The 21,174-nt window shown below is 39.5% G+C and overlaps 1 protein-coding gene across 1 annotated transcript in view; it reads left to right on the forward strand.

Moving 5' to 3' along the window:
- Nucleotides 1-896: 896 nt before the first annotated feature.
- Nucleotides 897-21,174, forward strand: part of CREG2 (cellular repressor of E1A stimulated genes 2) — a 31,565-nt gene continuing 11,287 nt past the window's right edge. The window contains exons 1-2 of the mRNA XM_090280376.1: nucleotides 897-1,372; nucleotides 3,541-3,710. Coding sequence (XP_090136502.1) covers nucleotides 956-1,372; nucleotides 3,541-3,710 — 587 coding nt within the window. The 5' untranslated portion in view covers nucleotides 897-955. The remainder of the gene's footprint in view (nucleotides 1,373-3,540; nucleotides 3,711-21,174) is intronic.

A 21,174-nucleotide genomic window follows, 5' to 3' on the forward strand; every position in this document is an offset into this window, starting at 1 on the left:
TGCTTTTTTCTTTCTTTATTTTATTATTGATACTGTTATAGATGTCCCAATTCCCATTCCCCAATTATATCCACCTCCATCCAACCCCCAACCGCCACCTTCCCTCTGGGCCATCACTATACAGTTGTCTGTGCCTATGTGTTATGCATATACATTCTTTGGATAATCCCTTCCCCTTCTTTCATCCAGTCTCTCCTCTCCTACCTCCCCTCTGACAGCCGTCAGTCTGCTCCATGTATCCATGCACTTAGTTCTGCTTTTAGATGAACTGGCTGAAATCCCCTCCTGTCCTAGCAAAGTGTAAGACGGTAATCATTGTCCTTACAGAGCAACAGATCAGGCTTTGACATCAGACGGTGTTGGTGCTAATCTTACAGCTCTGTTTACTGTTTCCTCTTCTATAAAAGGATGTTAACAATCTCTACCTTTGTTATAAAAATATAACGCTCACTGGCTCCATGCGACACGCAGTTCTAAGCCTCTTCAAATATTAACTCATCTAATCCTGCTATCCATCACCCTTATGAGTTAAATACAGTTTTTCTTCGTTTTCTAGTGAGGAACTGAGGCACAGACAAATTAAGTGATTTGGCAGGGTTACACAGCAGAAAAGTGGAGGAGTGTATTGAGCCCGGGGTGTGAACGCCCATCGTCTGCTGCGAAACCTGAGTCATACAGCGGGAACCAAGCCCACCCCGGACCTGGCACGCAATGGGGACTCTGCACACGGCGACTGCCAACTGCACTGCGTGCACCTTTGGAGCTCAATATGGTCCACCAGGAATTTCGACTTCCACAGGTGGTGCGCGGCTGCCAGTGTATCCCACAGGCTGGGGGCTGCTGCGGCAGAGGGAAGAGATCCCAGCTCCCTGAATTCGCCACCCGGGGCGCTGCAGACTTCTCCGGTTGCTGAAGCGCAGCTGGCTGTCCCGAGTCCCGGCTCAACGACAGCAAAATGTCCGTGCGCCTTCGCCACCGGCCGGCGCTGCCCGGGACCAGCCTCTACTGGTTGCTGTACTGCAGCGCCCTGCTGTCCCCAGCCTCAGGCTATGTGATTGTGAGCTCGGTGTCCTGGGCTGTCACCAACCAGGTGGATGAGGAGCTGGACAACGCTTCCACCGAGGAGGCAATGCCCGCGCTGCTGGAGGACTCGGGCAGTATCTGGCAGCGGAGTTTCCCGACCTCAGCGCACAAGAAGGACCCGCACCTGCCGCCCCCCGCGAGCACAACCCGCTCTAGGCCGCCTCCCGTGCCACCCGGGATGTTCTCCTACCCACGAGAGAGCGGCTCTAGGCTGCGCCCGAGCACCGCCCGCTTCCTTGCCCACGCCAGTGCCTGGGGCTGTCTGGCCACTGTGTCCACGGATGAGAAGGTAAGCCACCACGCAGGGAGTCGGTGGCAAGTGCATGCTTCGCGGTGGCCTGGCACCCAGGCGACATACCCAGTGGCCAGGTAAATGCTAGCGACCACTCACGTACCCGGATCTAGGTCTAACAAATGTGTCCAGTCGGCTAGATTGACCTATAGAAACTATGTAAATAAGGGAACTAGACTGCGCTTTGGTTGGCCAGGCAAAGTAGGAGGGTGCGGGGGTTCGGGGTACTAACAACCAGACTTCCTGACAGGTGGATGGGCACTGAAGCGCAATCTTGAGATGCTCAGTCATAGACACGTATAAATAACCAGCCCATGACCAGAGACCTGGACAAAAGGAACCACTGGATGTCCTTTAGCATCACAGGTTAGGTGTGATCAACCCCTCCCAGCTCATCGCGCCCACCCGATAGAGCGATAGAGGGGAACTTCCCTGTCACTTACTAACAGAGAACCAAATCGGAAACTGAGAGAAAGACATCACTTGGGCCTTGATGGAAATTTACATTTTAAAAATATAGGGAAAAAATGGAACTCAAAAATTTTTCTGGAAAGAAGACTTATTGTGCAAAGTGCGTAAATACTGGAATGATTTCTGATTCCACCTGAAGCAGAAATGACGTTCATGGATAAATAGATGAGGGTGTAACATCCAGAAGTATATATCCTCCAGGAAGCTTTTAGGGCTGTTAAGATAGATGTAAGGGGTTCTCTACAGGGTAGTAATGTGAACTCTTATTTATTTCATACCAAAAAAAAATTATTTTATGGAATGTCTAGGTCATTTGCCAGAGGGCAGTTTCTTGCCCCAGCCAGAGGTCTCCTAAGCTCTGAGACTGTGGCCAAATCACTGGGTTTTCCACTTTGTTTTCCTCATCTATGAAATTAAGTGGTTGACTAAGTTAGCTTAAAAACATTATCTAAATGACAACCTTATTCTGATTAGGGCAACAATCTTACCCTCTTTTACAGCATCCAAATGATTTTTCACACTGTGTGGTATGCTCCTAAGACACACCTTAAAAAGATGTGAAGCTTAAATATGAAGCTGATCTTGGTTTTAAAACACAGATTGTTTTAAGCAATTAAATATATTTCAATGTATTAAAGATATTTTAACTTTTGACATCTCTTGTCTTAGCTTCATTAGTAGTTCCTCTTTCCAATATTGATATTTAATCCAAACTTAATAAATTCAGAAAACATTTACCAAGTGCCTGCCATGTGTGCAATGCATGACTCTAGGCAATTTGTAACTAACTGAAAAACAGAGTCTGTGAATGAACTGATATAACAAATTCGAAGGACTCTTTAACATTGTGTTTTCTTAAAATATTCAATCCATTCCTTATTACAATTCTACACACTGTTGTCATGCAGCACTCCAAAGACAAAGACAGCCCCTGAGTTATGAGCTAATTGACAATGAGGAACACTGTAAAGGGAGAAGCTCATGGGGCTGCTGCACCCAGCAGGGCTTGGGAAGACCTAAGAAATATTTGTTTATATGTCTAACAATTCCATGAACAAAAGTTGGCATGGCATATTTCTGTTACTTCTTTTAAGCTAAAAGGATGAGAAACCAATTTCCCATAGTTTGCTGAATTATATAATAAAATATTATTGATTAAAATTAAAATATGACTAATACGTGAGAAAGTGGTATGTCCCTAAAAGAAACAATAACAGAAAGTTCCTGGGGTCCAAAGACCAGATAAGATGTCTAAGTTAAGGCTTAAATCCTATCCCTAAAGTTGCCAAACACTTGGAGGAGGCAGTGAAGCCAGTGGGGCTTTCAGGGGCAAGTTGTGGGCAATGTTTTAGTAGCCCTCCATAAATTTTATTTCCCCTCCCCCAAATAACTTCAGATTTAATAAAGTGAGTGTGTTTGCTATGTATTGTACTTACAGACTCAAGAATAACCCCCTAATTATCTCTCTCAAACAGAATGTCAATGCTCAGCTCCTCTATAGAAATTCTAAAGGCATCACTGAGTGAATTGGGCAGAATGAGAACCACTATGCCTTAATTACTCCCTGTCAGAACCATGATAATGCCATGCTCCCTTCACATCCCAGGCACTATAATTCCTGGTCAAAGAAACAAGTTAAGCTCAGGGCAATCCACAGCCCTGCATTGAGAAATCCTTTTTTTGGTGTTTGTTAGATTCCAGGACTGCCATTTGGGAACTGCGTGCCCATCAGTGATGGCCCCTTGAACAACAGCACTGGGATTCCTTTCTTCTATGTGACACCCAAAGACTCCATGGTGGCTGATCTGATGAAAAATCCCATGGCCTCGCTCCTGCTGCCAGAATTGGAAGGAGAGTTCTGCAGGTAGACAGGGGTTTGCCTCCCCAACATAGGTCCTCCACATAAAACAGAGAGGCTGTGGGATGGGCCCTCTCTGCATCGAATGACTTGAACAGGGCCCTGAGATGCAAAGTGATGTCTTCACCGACATGAAATGGATAGTATAGGGTGCCCTTGGACTCAGATCAGCAGAATTCCACCAGTCACCAAAATATGTGACTTGGGAGCCTCTATTTCCTTATCGGCAAAATGGGAAAAATAATTTCTGCCTCATAGGGTTACTGGGAGTGTTAAGTTAAAAATAAAAAGGACTTTCAAAGTAAGAGATGAGAAGCATTTATTGAGATCAATAATAATAGCTATTTGAATACACTGATGTGGCCAAATAGTGTTCTGATTGGGAGACAAAGCAATGGGTATTTAACGAGAAAGAAAAGGGGAACAATTACATCACTAGAAAAAAGGCATATCTATTGGTGCAGAAAACATCCCACAGTGATGTCAATTCTAAAAAAAATCTTTAATTTTTAGTCCAATAGTCATCAGTCCAGTAGTCATAATAAGTGCTGCATCGTTGCATTTGGAAATGTAACATTTACAGTGTTGATGAACACAAGGTTGCTTAGGTCTAGTCCAAGAGTGATTTTGTCCTGTTTTAACCTTCCAAGGTTTGAGACATATGACATTCAAGGATGCTCCTCTGTCATGGCAGCTCTGGCTCCATCTCAAAGTGGTTCCACTTATTATTATCATTTTTTGACATGAGGGTTGGAAATATTTACAAAATGTCTTGTACAATACCAGGTGGATAGATGCTTAGCTCTTGTTAGAAAAGGGCAGGAACAGAGATGGGGAGGAGGTTGGAAAAGGAAGAATCTCAGTAGTTTCTTCCAGGACATATTCAGCATAGAGTCTATTTATTGTTTTTCAAATTAATTTCTATTCCTTCAGAGAGACAAGCACAATAAAGACCTGGACTCCTTTAATACACGTTCTCAAAAACTATCTAAAAGAAAACACACTTAAGCTTAAGTGGAACATTGATCCAACACACTTTTCTGAATTTCAAATATAGAGCTTGAAATCAAATCCTGCCAGAGAGATGTCTTCACTGAGCTGTGTGGGGGCTATAAGTGTATCCCCCAAAAGAAGCAGCAAATGCAGCAGTTACCCTTAGAAGAGTCTCAGTCACTTCACCTGTAAAATGTAACTTAGATAATATTCATCCCAGCTCCAAAATTCTATTATTTTTTTTTTATTGTTTTTCTATTATAGTCGTCCCATTTTTCCTCCTTTGCTCTCCCCTGCTCCACCCACCTACCCCCTCTCCCACAGGCCATCCCCATTTAGTTGTACATGTCCATAGGTCATTCATATTAGTTCCCTGACTAGACCCTTCCCCTTCTTTCCCCACTTTTCCCTCTCCCTCCTCCCCTCTGATCACTGTCTGTTCCCTCTTTACATATTTCTGATACTATTTTGCTTGTTTGTTTGTTTTGTTCATTAGTTTCCTGTACTAGGTGAGATCATATGACATTTATCTTTCACCACCTGACTTATTTCACTTAGCATAATACTCTCAAGTTCCACCCATGCTGTAACAAAAAGTAGAAGTTCCTTCTTTCTTTCTGCTGTGTAGTATTTTTTATACAAAGGAAGTGGTAATAATCAAAGAACACTGCACTGTAAAATGCAGTCACGTACCCTGGGGATGTTGCCAATGAGAGACTCCATTGAGCTGGAGATCATTCAAATGACCCAGTACCCTATTGGAATGGCAAGAAGTCAGGAAAAGAATGTTTCCTTTTTCATGGAATATTTTTCCTGTTCTTGACCACTCAACCTTGCTGTTACTAGAAGTATATTCTCAGGATACCTTTCTAAATGTCTGAGGTATTCCTAATTCAGGCATTCAAAAAGCAGTCATCATGCTGAAACCTGTTGATCCCAGAACCCAGAGCATACCTGCTCTTGGAGACAGGTAATAGAACAGAGCAGTGAACTGATCCACTGCAGCACTTGTATCATGGAAGAAATTGTCTACTAAGAGATCCAGTAGACAGCTGCAAGCACTGGAAGTTAAGAATGGTGACAAATCCAGCTTACTGATGTCCTCTCTGTAGGGTTCCAGGTCCATGAGAATTTGGCATGCTCACTTGCACATCCTGTGCAGTGTGCAGACTGTGTTCATGCCACACACAGAAAGTACAGACATGTGTGTAACATACTGGGGTAACCAGATGAGGCAGCTCATGGCCACAAGTGACCACCAAGGGTGGAAGTCACTAATGTCTCAGCACACTTGTCACTCTGGCCTGGAAGAGACAGGATGAACCACCACCCATTTGTATCCTCTTATCTAGATCCTCATGTGAAACTCTTCTCAGAACTGCCACTCCTGTGCACTGTTTAAGCTTCTGAAGCATTAAAATTTAACTTAAATATCTACACAATTAAGTTTAGCCTCAGTAAGAAAGAGCAAAGGTTTCTAGACCATGGGGCTTGTGATCACCCCAGAGTCCACCATTCCTATGAGCGACTTAAGCTCAGGTGGATTCACCTGTGTGAGGTTCACATTCCAAGTTCACCATTACATGTTGAGTTTCACCTTCAGAATCTTGACAATGTTGAGCACAGAGACTTAACCATTTAAATATGGGCAGACACCATTGCCCTGAACAAACAAGCCAAGCAGGAGCTGCTCTTGCCAGGAGCATAATGGCATCAGGTAGAAATGTCCATGGCTAAGAACTTCCCTGACAAGCACCTGCATGAGGACACAGCCCTTCAAAAGGAAGGCTCCCAACAAACAGGGCCAAACACAATTCAGACCCAAGGGGGAGAGAAATGCAAGTCTGAGTCTACTGCAAGAGTGGACTGCACTGACTCTCTGCACTTTTAGAATTTCATTTGGTGTATAAGACAATTGTATATATATTGTGCATGTGTTTAATAAGCAGATAGGTAAATGATAGAAAGACACACAGACAGATTGATTTGTGTGTGTATTTTCACATATTCAACTATTATTTATCTGAGAACATATAATACAGTTGCCTCCAACTGATCTTTGTATTCCACTTTATATCACATTTAATTTAACCTCAATCCAGTAGCTGAAGTAATCTTTCAAAACTCAAATCAGATTCCAGGATTCCCCAGTTAGGGAAAATAACAAAATTATTTTTTAAAATTTTTATTGTATTTTTTTATTACCATTTATCCCCATTATACCCTCTTCCACCTCTGCCCAACACCCTCCCCTCACAATCACCACACTGTTGTCCATGTCCCTGAGTTCTTCCTTTTTTTTCGACTCCTCCACCCCAGCACCCCAGAGTTTCAGCTTGCTATCTATGGGTCTGTCTCTATTTTGTTTGTTAGTTCAGTTTGTTTATTAGATTCCACATATAAGTGGAATCATATGGTAATTGTCTTTCTCTGACTGGATTATTTCACTTAACATAGTGTTCTCCAGGTCCATTCATGCTGTAGCAAAGGGTAAAATTTTCTTCTATTTTATGGCTGAGCAGTATTCCATTGTTTAAATGTTCCATAGCTGTTTTTATCCACTCATGTACTGATGGACACTGGGCTGCTTTCAAATCTTGGCTATTGTAAATAAGGCTGCAATGAACATAAGGAAGCATATATTCTTTCAAATTAGTGTTTTGGGTTTCTTTGGATAAATTCCCAGAAGTGGAATCACTAGGTTATAAAGCAGTTCCATTATTAACATTTTGAGGTAATTCCATGTTGCTTTCCACAGTGGCTCCAACAAATCTGCTTTCCCACCAACAGTGCAAAGGGGTTCCTTTTTCTCCTCATCCTCATTCACACTTGTTGTTTGTTGATTTATTGATGATCGTCATTCTGACAGGTGTGAGGTGATAGCTCATTGTGGTTTTAATTTTCATTTCTTTGATAATTAGTGATGTTGAGCATTTTTTCATATGTCTATTGGTCATCTCTGCACGTTCTCTTTGGAGAAGTGTCTATTCAGATCCTTTGCCCATTTTTAATTGAACTATTTGGAGGGTTTTGGTGTTGAGTTTTATAAGCTCTTTATAAATTTGGGATATTAACACCTTATCAGATATATGGGGGAATATGTTCTCCCATTCAGTGGGTTATTGTTTAATTTTGTTGATAATTTCCTTTGCTGTATAAAAACTTGTTCTTTTGTTTCTGGTGCCCAAGTAAATATATTTTTTAAATGTTGCTACAAGAAATGCTTGAGATTTTACTGCCTATAAACATAGGAATTTTATGATTTTGAGTCTAACATTTAAGTTTTGAGTTTATTCTTGTGAGTGGCATAAGAAGGTGATCTAGTTTGTTGTTGTTGTTTTTGTTTGCATGTATCTGTCCAATTTTCCCAACACCATTTATTGAATAAACTATCTTTAACCCATTTTATATTTTGACTCCTCTGTCAAATACTAATTGACTGTAAAGGTATGGGTTTATTTCTGGGCTCTTTATTCTGTTCCACTGATGTATTATATATATGTTTTTATGCCAGGACCATGCTGTTTTGATTAGTCTTATAGTGTAGTTTGATATTAGGTAGCATGATTCCTCCAACTTTGTTCCTCTTTCTCAAATCATTGTTACTATTTCGGGCCTTTTGTGGTTCCATATAAATGTTCTGTGAACTATATCATTGGTATCTTGATAGAAATTGCATTGAATCTATAAATTTCTTTGGGTAATAGAGACATTTTAATTATGTTAATTCTTCCTATCTGTGAACATAAGATATGCTTTCTCTTATTTGTATCTTCTTCAATTTCTTTCTTCAGTGTCTTATAACTTTCAGAGTACAGGTCTTTTACCTTCTTGGTTAATTTATTCCTAGGTATTTTATTTTTTGAAGCAATTATAAACAGGATTGTTTTTTTAATTTCCCTTTCTGATAGTTCACTATTGGCATAAAAAATGCAATTGATTTTTAGATATTAATTTTGTATACTTGAGCAGCAAAGCAAGGCGTTTATTCACAAATCTGCAGAGTCAGGTGCACCACCAGCCAGGAGAATGTGTGCACAAAGTAGACAAAGAAAACTGGTTTTATAGTAATGCGATTAGCTCCCCCTCCCTAACACGATTAGCTCACCCACCCCTCTCCTTCTCCAGCATTTCTCCATTACTGGTTAATCCGGGTTCATAATCTAATGCGATAAACTACTTAACTAAGGGTGTGATTAATTTAGGGTAATCTAGTTATAGGTCTATCCCCAACTTATTTGTAAAGTTATCTAGCTACATCTTCCCATTTCTCTGTGTTTGGTGACACCAATCTTCCTCCTTTTGATCCCAGAGGTATGTGTGAGGAGCTGCAGAATGTCATTTCCTCGCCCCTTTCCCGTGATTCATCTGTTAATTATCTCCTACTGGTTTGAGAGTCACTGGCTTGCTTCTTTATTCCTAATAAAGGGTAAGTGGCTGCAAACAAAATTTTGTGCACCCTACAGTAGAGTGGCTGCGTCCCTAGCCATCTCTCATTGGTGGACAGAAATGCTGCTGCTTTTCAGAGCTGCATGTTTTATGAGCACCTTTCCTAGTTATGGTGCTCTAGGCTAATGAGTCTGGCTTGAGATCTAGACTCCACACTTCTCAGTGAAACTCACACACACACACACGCAGCTGAGATATCCCTCCAAAACTTCAGCTGTTGTCCATGGTACTCAGCCAGCCCTCTCGCACCTCCTCACTTCCTATCAGTCTTGATGTGGCTTCTTCTATAAGTCCTTGGCTATAAAGCTTCTTTCCAGATAATCCTCAGTTGGTTATTTAGGATGATTTTTCTATCATTTAGTTGTAATTCCAGTTTGGTCCTTGGAAGAAGTTAGTGTAACTCCCACTCAATCTGCTGCCATCTTGGGTCGAACAAAATTTTTGATATGGCCTTGGAGAGCCTGCACCACAGGGTGCTGATCTCCTTCTCATAATGGATAATATTGCCTGATTCTTTGCTTAATATTTGATTTATACCCTAGTTTTATTAAGTTGAGAGCTTTAACCAGAAAGCATGTTGTAATCAAAGCTGATATATGTCTTTGGCACATAGCTAAGAAATGCTTTTTTTTTCACTGTGATGTAATTATTGACGTACAACTTTGTGTAAGTTTAAGGTATTGATTTGATTCATTTGTATATTGCAATATGATTACCACTGCAGCATTAGCTAATATCCCTATTATGTCACATAATTATAATTTCTTTTTTGTGGTGAGAACATTTCAAACTGGGTCTTTTAACAACTTGAAGTTTATAATACAGTATAATTGGCTATGATTACTATGCTGTGCATTAGATCTCTAGAATTTACTCAACTTCCAACTGCCAAGTTTGTACCCTTTGACCAGCATCTTCTCATTTTCCCAACCCTCAGCCCCTGGTAACTGCCATTTTACTCTCTGTTTGTGCAAGTTGAGGATTTTTGAATTTCACATATAAGTGGGATCATACAGTATTTGTCTTTTCTGTCTGATTTCACATAGCATAATACCTTCACAATCCATTCATGTTGTCACAGTCCATCCATAATTTCCTTGTTTCTCATGGCTGAGTAATATTCCATTGTATATGTAAGAAATGCTTTACACTAAGTAACAAATATGTTGACATACATTATGTCTCCCCAAAATGATGTTTAGGTTCATTAACTGGCCTGTGTATTAAAATTAAAAGTTAGCTCTAAACTGATATGGGTGAAAAACATTGAGTATCCAAAAATTTCAGAAAATTTAATAATGAAGAAAACACACAGCAGATGTCATTTTCCTGGCTAATGCTGGGAGAAACCAATATCTTAAAAATAATGAAAGGAAGAAATATTTCTGCATATTTTATGGGTTTATAGGGACCTTAAGGATTTTGTAATGAATCTGAGGAATTCAACCTGAGATACTCTATTCCATCTAGTTATAGATTTTTTCCCAAAACTTTTCAATACCCTGATCTTCTAGCCCCTGAACTTTCCTTTAAAATGTCACAATAAGGTTACTACATTTAATTGAACCCAGTTGTCCTGACTCCCAACCTCAGGGCATATTGGATTCGCTGCTATTATTCTTCCCTTCCTCCTGGAGGAGATAATTTGGAAAACAAATCTGACCAGATAATAAGTAGAAAGTGCCTTTCAGTTCTTAAAAGGACTAAGTTGGTGGTCTCCATGAGACAAAGTGACCACAAGAAGTTTCTGGAGTACAATGAACTACCTGACCCATTCAGTACCTCTCTTTTGCCATTGGTGTACTGGAGAGGGAAGGGGAAGCTATCTGAGGACCTTCTGGCTCCATGGTTTATTGGATACAGGATACTCCAAGAATAAGACAGAGTAGGTAAAGAAAACAGCACATCTAGACTGTTACAGTAATGTTATTAAGTGGAACTCCCACAAATTTAGAGTGGTAGTGAGACTCCTAAATGCATGGAGGCAGGATGAGAAGGCCATATTATAATGACCTGGACAATCTTGTCCCTCCCCCAGCACAAGAACCAGAACATCTTAGAGGACCAGGGTTCATAGTTGAAGGAGCTCCTGGGTGATTCTGACACTGCTTTAGGATAATGAGGAAATAGAATTTGTTTGCAGCAAAGGCTTACTGAGAACTTGGATTTGGCTGCCAGGATGGCTCCTGTTACTTGTAAAATGAAGTCAGGATTACAGTGTGAGAAACATATGGAAGTGGCTTTTCCACATCATCCGACATTATACCATCCAAACCAGAACCTACAGGTGTATCTTGCCTAATTTTTATTAGTTTATTTAAAGTCTGTTTAATTCCATTATTCTGTTTACTCCTTGGTGCTGTTACTTCATTTAATTAATTAGATGAATTAGGAATGGGAATCTACTTCCTAGTTCAGATTAGGATAACCAATTGAGAATAAGATTTCAGTTTAGAAGAGCAACCTCCTCCTCCCTCATTTTCTTCTCCCTTCAACACACAGTAGCATGTACAAGATAATTCTGTGACTAAGTGAATTTATGCTCAGACCAGAGACCCAGCTGTATGGACATTCAATAAATATTGATTGACAAAGAAATCTCACACAAGGAATTTCTCTTCCATTAAAACATCTTTTCTTATGCAGCTTGAACACCACAGGTTTTTGGTTTTGCATCTTCCTGGCCAGCAGTCAGGACCAGCAGAATGAAATTCTGCTCAGTGGCATCAGGTCAACTTTTATTCTGAAGATATGAAAAATAAATGGAACCAAAAGAGGCTCATCAGAAGCTTTTCCTAAAATGAAAATGTTTTGTTCGACAGTTTGGACAAATGCTGTTTTTTTAGGTACACCTACTTGACTATCAAGAAAGGAGGATCTGAAAACACACTTTTCCCTCTTCCCCCAAAGGCTTTTAATGGAAAATTGTCATGAACAGTGCTGCAGGTCCCAGTTCCTTTCACTCTCCGAGGATGAAGGCATCTCTGTCCAAACAATGAATAGCAGCTCTTCTCAGAGCTCATTGACTGCTATTAGCTTGGTGTGGTTTGACATCAGAGGACAGATTAAGATTCTAGTTTGCAAAAAAATCTAGTTTCTGAAGAGAAAGTATAAGACCATAAGTAGATTGAAGCCCAGTAGGTGTGTAAAACAGAATCAAAGCCTTTCAAAATGATGATCTCTCAGAATGATTTGCTTGGAGAGGTGCACATTGCAAAGGCAAGTCAACACTGAAAAAAGCACATAAAAAAGAAATGCTTACATAAAGAGTTTGGGACAATGTGCTCGTACATTAGTTCCTGCCCAGTCCTATAGCAATCCTTGCATTTTATAGGCAAACTGAAAGGAGAAGAAACTCCTTTGGTGAGACAGGATCACTAAGGGGAGAGTGTTGGTAGAAGGGCTGGCTTGTTTTTATGCCATGAGTACAAAATAAATACTTAGCACAAACAACTAAATTACTGGGTACTGAGTTGAAGCATTGCTTCTATGCAGAAAATAAAGAGATTCCAGAAATATAAACGCCTCTTACCCACTCATCTTCCCACATACATCTTTATTTTTCTTTTCTTTTTTTTTTGTTCTTTTACACTTGTCCCAATATTCCCCCATTGCTCTCCCCTGCCCTGCCTACCCCCCATTTCCACATCAATCTCTACCTTGTTGTCCATGTCCATGGGTCTTTCATACATGTTTCTTGATTAGACCCTTCTCCTTCTTTCCCCCTTTATCCCACTCCTCCCACCCCTCTGATCACTGTCAGTCTATTCCTTGTTTCCATGCCTCTGGTCCTATTTTGCTCATTTGTTTGTTTTTTACATTAGGTTCCTCTTATAGGTGAGGTCATATGATATTTGTCTTTCACCATCTAGCTTATTTCACTTAGCATAATACTCTCCAGTTCTATCCATGCTGTCTTTTATCCATTTTGAGTTTATTCTTGTGTATGGTGTGAGTTGGTGGTCTAGTGTCATTGCTTAGCATGTCATTGTCCAGTTCTCCCCACATCATTTGTTGCAGAGGCTATTTTTACCCCATTTTATGCTCCTTCCCTCTTTGTCAAATATTAATTGACCATAGAGACATGGGCTTATTTCTGGACTCTCTATTCTGTTCCATTGATCTACATGTCTGTTTTTAAGCTAGGACCAGACTATCTTGATTACATAAGCCTTGTAATATAGTTTGATATCAGGTATTGTGATCCCTCCTGCTTTGTTCTTCTTTCTCAAGATTGCTGAGAGTATTCAGGGTTGTTTTAGGTTCCATATAAATTTTTGAAATACTTGTTCTAAATCTGTGAAATATCTCATTGGTATTTTAATAGAGATTGCATTGAATCTATAAATTGCCTTTGGTAGTATAGACATTTTAATGATGTTAATTCTTCCAACCCATTAACAACATATATGCTTCCATATATTTGTATCTGCCTTGATTTCTTTCTTCAGTGTTCTGTGGTTTTCTGAGTACTTGTTTTTTACTTCCTTGGTTAAGTTTATTCCTAATACTTTATTTTTCTTCTTGCTATAGTAAATGGGACTTTTTTTCCTAGTTTCTGTTTCTGATATTTCATTGTTGGTGGACAAAAATGCCTTCAATTTCTGATTATTGACTTTGTATCCTGATGTTTTGCCAAATTTACTTATTAGGTTGTATAAGTTTTTGGTGGAATCTATAGTGTTTTTTATGTACACTATCATGTAGTCTGCAAATAATGACAGTTTTACTTCCTCTTTTCCAATTTGGATGCCTTTTATTTCCTTTTCTTGTCTGATTGCTGGGACTAGAACTTCCAACACTATGTTGAATAAAAATGTTGAAAGCCGGCACCCTTGTCTTGTTCCTGATCTTAGGAGGAAAGTTTTAGATTTTTCCCACTGAGTATGATGTTGACTGTAGGCTTTTTTATATGGCCTTTATTATGTTGAGGTATGCTCCCTCTATTCCCATTATGCTGAGATTTTTTATCATAAACATGAATCTATTGATATGATCATATGATTTTTCTTGTTCATTTTGTTTATGTGTTGTATTACGTTTATTGATTTGTGAATATTATACCATCCTTGTGTCGTGGGGATGAATCCCACTTGATAATGGTGTATGATCTTTTCAATGTGTTGCTGGATCTGGTTTGCCAATATTTTGTTGAGGATTTTAGCATCTATGTTCATCAGGAATATTGGTCTACAGTTTTACTTCTTTTATGTGTGTGTCTTTACCTGGTTGTGGAATTAGGATAGTACTGGCCTCATAGAAAGAGTCTGGGAGTCTTCCCTCTGCTTGAATTCTTTGGAATCGTTTGAGAAGGATAGAAGATAGTTCCTCTCTAAATGTTTGGTAAATTTGCCTCTGAAGCCATCTGGTCTGGGGTTTTTTTTTGGGGGGGGGTTATTACTACTTCAATTTCACCAGTTGTTATCAGTTTAGTCAGGCTTTCTGCTTCTTCTTAATGAAATTTTGGAAGATTATATGTTTCCAGAAATTTGTCCATTTCACCCAGCTTGTGAAATTTCTTGTTATACAGTTGTTCATAGTAATTGCTTACAACTCTTTCTATTTCTGTTTTATCAGTTGTGATTTCTTCTCCTTCACTTCTGATTTTATTTATATGGGTCCTCTCTTCTTTCTTGATGAGCCTGGTTAAAGGCTTGCCAATTTTGTTTATCTTTGCAAAGAACCAGCTCCTGGATTTATCAATCCTTCGAATTGTTCTTTTAGTTTCTGTGACATTTAATTCTGCTCTGATCTTGATTGTTTTCTTCTTTTTACTCGCTCTGGGCTTTGTTTGTTGTTGTTCCTCTATTTCATATAGATGTACCATTAGGTTGTTTATTTGAGATTTTTCTATCTTTTTTAGGTAGGCCTGTATTGCTCTGAACTTCCCTGTCAGGACTGCCTCTACTGTGTCTCAGGTTTTGGGCTATTTTGTGTTCATTTTCATTTGTTTTCAGGAATGTTTTTATTTCTTCCTTGATCTCATTGTTAACTCATTGGTGACTTAATAGCATGTTATTCAGTGTCCATAAATTTGAATGTTTTTGAGTTTTTCCTTGAGGTTGATTTCTAGTTTCAAACCATTTTGATCTGAGAAGATGCTTGATATGATTTCAATGTACTTGAGTTTGCTTAGGCTTGTTTTGCATCCTACCATGTGGTCTATCTTTGAAAATGTTTCCTGTGCCTTTAAAAAGAATGTATATTTTGCTTCTTTGGGGTGAAAAGTTCTGTGTATATCAATTGAGTCCATTTGATCTAGAGGGTTGTTCAGTGCCACAATAGCCTTGTTGATTCTTTTCTTGGAAGATCTATTCATTGTTGATAATGGGGTGTTAAAATCCCCTACACTGAGTGTGTTGCTGTTGGTAACTTTCTTGAAGTCCTCCAAGATTTTCCTTATATATTTGGGTGTTCCTATGTTGGGTGCATATATGTTTACAAGGGTTATATCTTCTTGATGGAATGTTCCCTTCAGTATTATGTAGTGTCCTTCTTTGTCTCTTTTTATACCCTTTGTTTTAAAATCTATTTTGTTTGATACAAGTATTGCTATCCTCTTTTGTTGTGTTTTTTAATGTCTCTTTGTGTAGGTCTTTTGTTCTGAGGTAGGTCTCTTGTATACAGCATATATGTGGGTCATGTTTCCTTATCCATCAGTTAACCTATGTCTTCTGGCTGGAGCATTTTATTCATTTATATTTAAGGTTATTATTGATAGGTACTTATTCATCAACATTTTTTCTCTTTGTACCTGTGCCTCCCCCTGTCTCTGTCTCTCTCTTTTTCTTCATCTTGTTAAGGCAGTCCCTTCAGCATCTCTTGCAATGCTTCTTTGGTCGACATGTATAATTTTAGCCTCTTTTTGTCTGGGAAACTCCTTATTTCCCCTTCCATTTTAAATGAGAACCTTGGTGGATAGAGTGGTCTGGGTTGTAGGCCTTTGCTTTTTATTACTTGGGATATTTTTTGTCGTTCCCTTCTGGCTTGTAGTCTTTCTGTTGAGTAATCAGTTGATGGCCTTATTGGAGCTTTCTTGTTTATTACTAGCTGTTTCTCCCTTGCTGCCTTTAAGATTCTCTCTTTGCCTTTAAGTTTTTCCATTTTAATTATTTTGTGTCATGGATGAACCTCTTTGGGTTCATCTTGTTTGGGACCCTCTGTGCTTACTGGACTTATGTGACATTTTCTCTCATCAAGTTAGGGAAGTTTTCTGTCATTATTTTTCAAACAGGTCTTCTACCCCTGCTCCACTTTTTCTCTTTCTGGTGTCTCTGTGATGCAGATATTATTCCATTTCATGTTATCCTGAAGCTCCCTTCAACCCTATTCATTTTTTAAGTCTTTTTTCAATTCATTGCTCTGTTGAATTTTGTTCTACTTTGCCCTCCATCTCATTGTTTCAATTATCCGCCTCATCTACCCTGCTTTTAATTCCTTCTACTGTGTTCTTCATTTCAGATATTGTATTCTTCATTTTCTCCTGGCTCTTATTGATAGTTTCTATGTTTTTTCATGTTGGTGTAGTTCACCCTGGCTGGTTTGGCTCAGTGGATTGAGCGTCGGCCTGCGAGCTAAGTGTCGCTGGTTCGATCTTCCAGTCAGGGCACATCAGAGAAGGAAAACTCTGACTCCAAAAAACCTCCGCTGCCTTGCGGCATACCTCTTCAGGGGAAAGGCTAAGGGAGTAAACCCCGACAGAAAATCCGGAGCCGGAGTCCCTAAGGCGGTTTGACGTTGTAGTCAACACCGGCAACTCCTGCGGCGCACCTGAAGCCAAGCTGTATTGACTCCGTCTTTCCCTTGGACCCTTCAGCTGCGAAGAGAGGGGGGGTCTGCTGCATGGGCAACAGCAGACCCTCCATATCACCCTGCCCAGGCTCTGTAGCTTCACTGGAGAGGACACTCCAGCGTCATCGCAAGATGTCGATTCAACACGGGAGGAGACAGATACCGTGTCACTCCCGAGTCGGACTGCACAGCCATTCTCGGCGGTGCAGATAGACTCTTAAGAAGCTACACCATCGTCTCTCGAGACGGACGGCTGCCGCCGCCGCCGAGTTCACAGTTAGTTCCTTGTAGCTTCCATGAAGTTCTTTGTAGTTGTCACTGAGCTCCTTGAGGATCCTTATAACCACTGTTTTGTACTCAATGTCTTATAGTTTGCATGTCTCTATTTCATTTACCACTCTTTCTGAGCATTCTTCCTTTCCTTTTGATTGGGGCTGCTTCTTCATCTCCCCATTTTTGGTGACTACTCTTGTTTGGTTTTGCATCTTCAATTGATCTGCTTTGACTCCCTGTCTTCACAGGGTGAACTTTTGTGTTAGAAGACCTGTAGGACTCTGTGGTGTAGTCTCCTTGATCTCCTGAGCTTAATGCTTTTGGGAGGCCCTTTATGTTTTTTTATCTTAGATCTCAGTTGTAATTTAGTTTTGGTTGTTGTTAGGTTGTTCTTTGGTGGGTCCTTCTCTCCAGCTGGCTGACTGAGAGTCACTCTGCCCACCACATCTTGTATGTTGTTGTACAGGGTTGCCAGATCAAATCAAACACCCCATGGAAAAAATCCACAACTGCAGAAGTAACCGCCACCAAAATTCACATTATCAACAGCAAATGAAACAATATTAATAAAGATGTAGAGGGATTAAGACTATTGTAACAAAGAAAAAATGAATATGAGATGACTATGAAAGAAAAATGATTTTGAGAGAGTAGAAAGAGGAGCAATACTAAGAGTAGGGAATAGAGACAATGTGAACAGAGAAAGAAAATGAAATCTATATCATAAATAAAAAATGGGAAGAAAGCAGAATGGAGTAAGAGAAGAGAAGCATATAGTATTAGGTATAAACAGAAATTTAAATATATGTATGTAATGAGAGGAAAAAGGGAAAAAAAGAAAATAGGAACCAAATTGAGGAAAAATTCCACCACAGCAATATCAACAACAGAGCAAAGATTAATATAGGTGGGATGAGAATAAGAGGGAAAAGAGAAAGAAAGAGAAGCTTAAGAGATGTCTAGAGGAAAGAGAGGTGATTTTGAGAGGATAGAGGAAGAAGGAGTACTATAGTAAGGAATAAAAACCAGGCTAAGGCAGAGAAAAACTAAAATTTAAAACAAAACAAAAAATAGGCTGGAGAAAGGCAAAATGGAGTAGCAGAGGGGAAACAGTAAAATTTCATTTTTGAAATAAAAAATAGTGAAGACCTAGAAATAAAAATGATGAAATGCAACAACAACCACCATATCCACAACCAATGATCAAAGGTTGATAAAGGTGAAGAGAGAATAAGAGTATTTTAAGAATGTGAAAAAGAATGTGAGATGACTAATGAGAAGAAAAGTGGTTTTCAGAGGTTGGAGAGGGGAAAATTAGTAAGAGTGCAGAATGGAAACAAGTCATAGTAAGAGAATAAATAAAATTTAAAACAAAACTAAGAAGAGGAAAGAAGAAGGTAAAATGGATTAAGAAAAGTATGAGATTTGAAATAAATTATAATATAAAATAGTGACCTAATAGGCACATCCTTGAAGGAAAAGAAATGTATGTTAAGCTGTGAGGGAGAGAAAATAATGTAAATCATAAAGATGACTGCAGTGGAGTTTATCTCAGTAGAATTTAGTTTTACCACTGTTTTCTCTTTCTGGATCTGCCTTTCGTGATGTTGTATGGTGTTCTGTTCTGGCCCTAGGCAGCCTCTTCAAGATCACCAGCAATCCACTGAGGCTGAGCTACCTCCAATGCCCAGCTCAGTTGGAAACTACTATGTCCAGCAGAGGTTTCATGACCACAGCAGAACAAACTTACCCAAGACACTGTACTTTTTCTGGGGGGGAAAGGAGGCAGTTGTCCCCTCTAGTTTAGAAAGAGCAAGACCCCCATCCCTCATGCTTTTTTTTTAAAGTATATTTTATTGATTATGTTGTTACAGTAGTTCCAATATTTTTCCCCTTTACTCCCCTCTGCCCAGTACCCCCCTTCCCTCCAGCAATCCCACCACCCTTAGTTAATGTCCATGGGTCCAGCATATAAGTTTTTTGGCTTCACCCTTTCCTATTTTATTCTTAACTTCCACCTGTCTATTTTGTACAATCGATTATGTTCCTTAGTCCCTGTATCATTTCCCATTTCTCCCCCTTCCCCCTCCCAGCTGATAACCCTCCAAATGATCCCCATACCTATGATATTCTTCCTGTTCTGGTTTGCTTAGTTGGATTTTGTTTTTATTTTTTATTTTCAGTTGTTGATAGTTGTGTGTTTGTTGTCATTTTAGTGTTCATGGTTTTGATCTTCTTTTTCTTAAATAAGTCCCTTTGACATTTCATATAATAATGGCTTGGTCATGATGAACTCCTTTAGCTTTACCTTGTCTGGGAAGCATTTCATCTGCCCTTCTATTATAAATGACAGCTTTTCTGGGTAGAGTAATATTGGTTGTAAGTCCTTGCTTTTCATCACCTTGAATACTACTGCCAGCCCCTTCTTGCCTGCAAAGTTTCTTTTGAGAAATCAGCTGAGAGTCCTTTAGGCACCCCTTTATAGATAACTCTGCTTTTCTCTTGCTGCTTTTAAGATTCTTTCTTTCTCTTTAACCTTGGCATTTTAATTATGATGTGTCTTGGTGTGGTCCTTTTTGGTCTAGCTTGTTTGGTTCTCTGTGTTTTCTGGACTTGTATGTCTATTTCCTTCTCCAAATTTGGGGAGTTTTTCTTCATTACACAGGGGAACAATTCTTAACATAATTCCTGTTGAGTTTGATTTTTCAGCAGTTTTAGACTTAAATAGGCATGATGATTTCAAAACTGCAGTTAATTTTCTTCTATCATGTCAAATTTTTCTCTATAGCTTATCTTAATGTGAAGACTCTAGGCTGGATCAAGCCTGGATCGAGGGAAGAACTAGTGCTCTCCTATTGACTGAGAGCAAACCTCCCTCGAGTGGGAAGAGGTAGGGGACAATCTTGAAGATCAGCGACAGGTTTATACTTGTGTAGGCTATTCAGTTACACATGAGACAGTGAGGTGAGAGGTTGTGTGCCGCTCTATATAGTGAATTGGATTCTGAAGTGTAGTCCAAGTTCTTGTCTGTATACAAGGAGTTAGCAGAATTTATTTTTTTTTTCATATACATATTTATTTCCTTTCCTTCAGATCATGTCTGCCTCTGCTATTTCTCATCACAAGTGCCTAAACAACCCTGATTCATTTTGTTCTATCTCTGGCAGTTTCACGATTCCCAATCAAAGGACAAACATCAGCGCATTTGTCAGGCAAGCCTATATTGCATATTTTAAAGGAACACTTGGTGATCAAGATAAGTCTTGGGCCCCTTGCAAGATGTGCAAGCAGTGTATTGAGAGTTTATAGATGTGGATGAAGGGAACACATGATAAGTTGCCATTCGGTATACCTATGGTTTGGCTAGAGCCCAGAGATCATTCAAGTGACTGTTACTTTTGTATAGTGAAAACATCAGGATATAACAAGAAAAATAAATGTAAAATAGAGTATCCTAGTCTACCATCAGCTATATGCCCAGTGCCCCATTCAGCTGAAATCCCAGTGTCAGTACCATTGAACTACCCTCTTTTGAAAAGCAGGAGTATGGTGAAGAACTAAGTGACAGCAACAATGAAGATTTTAAAATTGAAGATGACTCGGTTCATAAGGGATTTGATCAGCATGAGTTGAATGATTTGGCACGGGATTTGGGACTGTCCAGAAAGGCTTCAGAACTCTTAGCATCAAGACTGCATGAGAAAAACTTGCTTGAGAAAGGAGCAAAGGTATCCTACTTTTGATCAAGGGAAAGTGCATTTCTGCAATACTTTTGAAGTGATGGTGACTTTGTGTGTTGCCATAACATACATGGTTAAATGGAGGAACTGGGAATTTCAATCTATAACGCAACTGAATGATGACTGTTCATCGATAACTCAAAGTGGAGCTTAAGTGTGTTCTCCTCCACAATAGCAATTTACTTGGTGCAGTCCCAATTGGTCATTCAGTTTGTTTTCGTGAA

This window comes from Furipterus horrens, unplaced genomic scaffold, assembly GCF_987537825.1.
Source record: "Furipterus horrens unplaced genomic scaffold, mFurHor1.1.pri manual_scaffold_6, whole genome shotgun sequence".
NCBI classification, from domain to species: Eukaryota; Metazoa; Chordata; class Mammalia; order Chiroptera; family Furipteridae; genus Furipterus; species Furipterus horrens.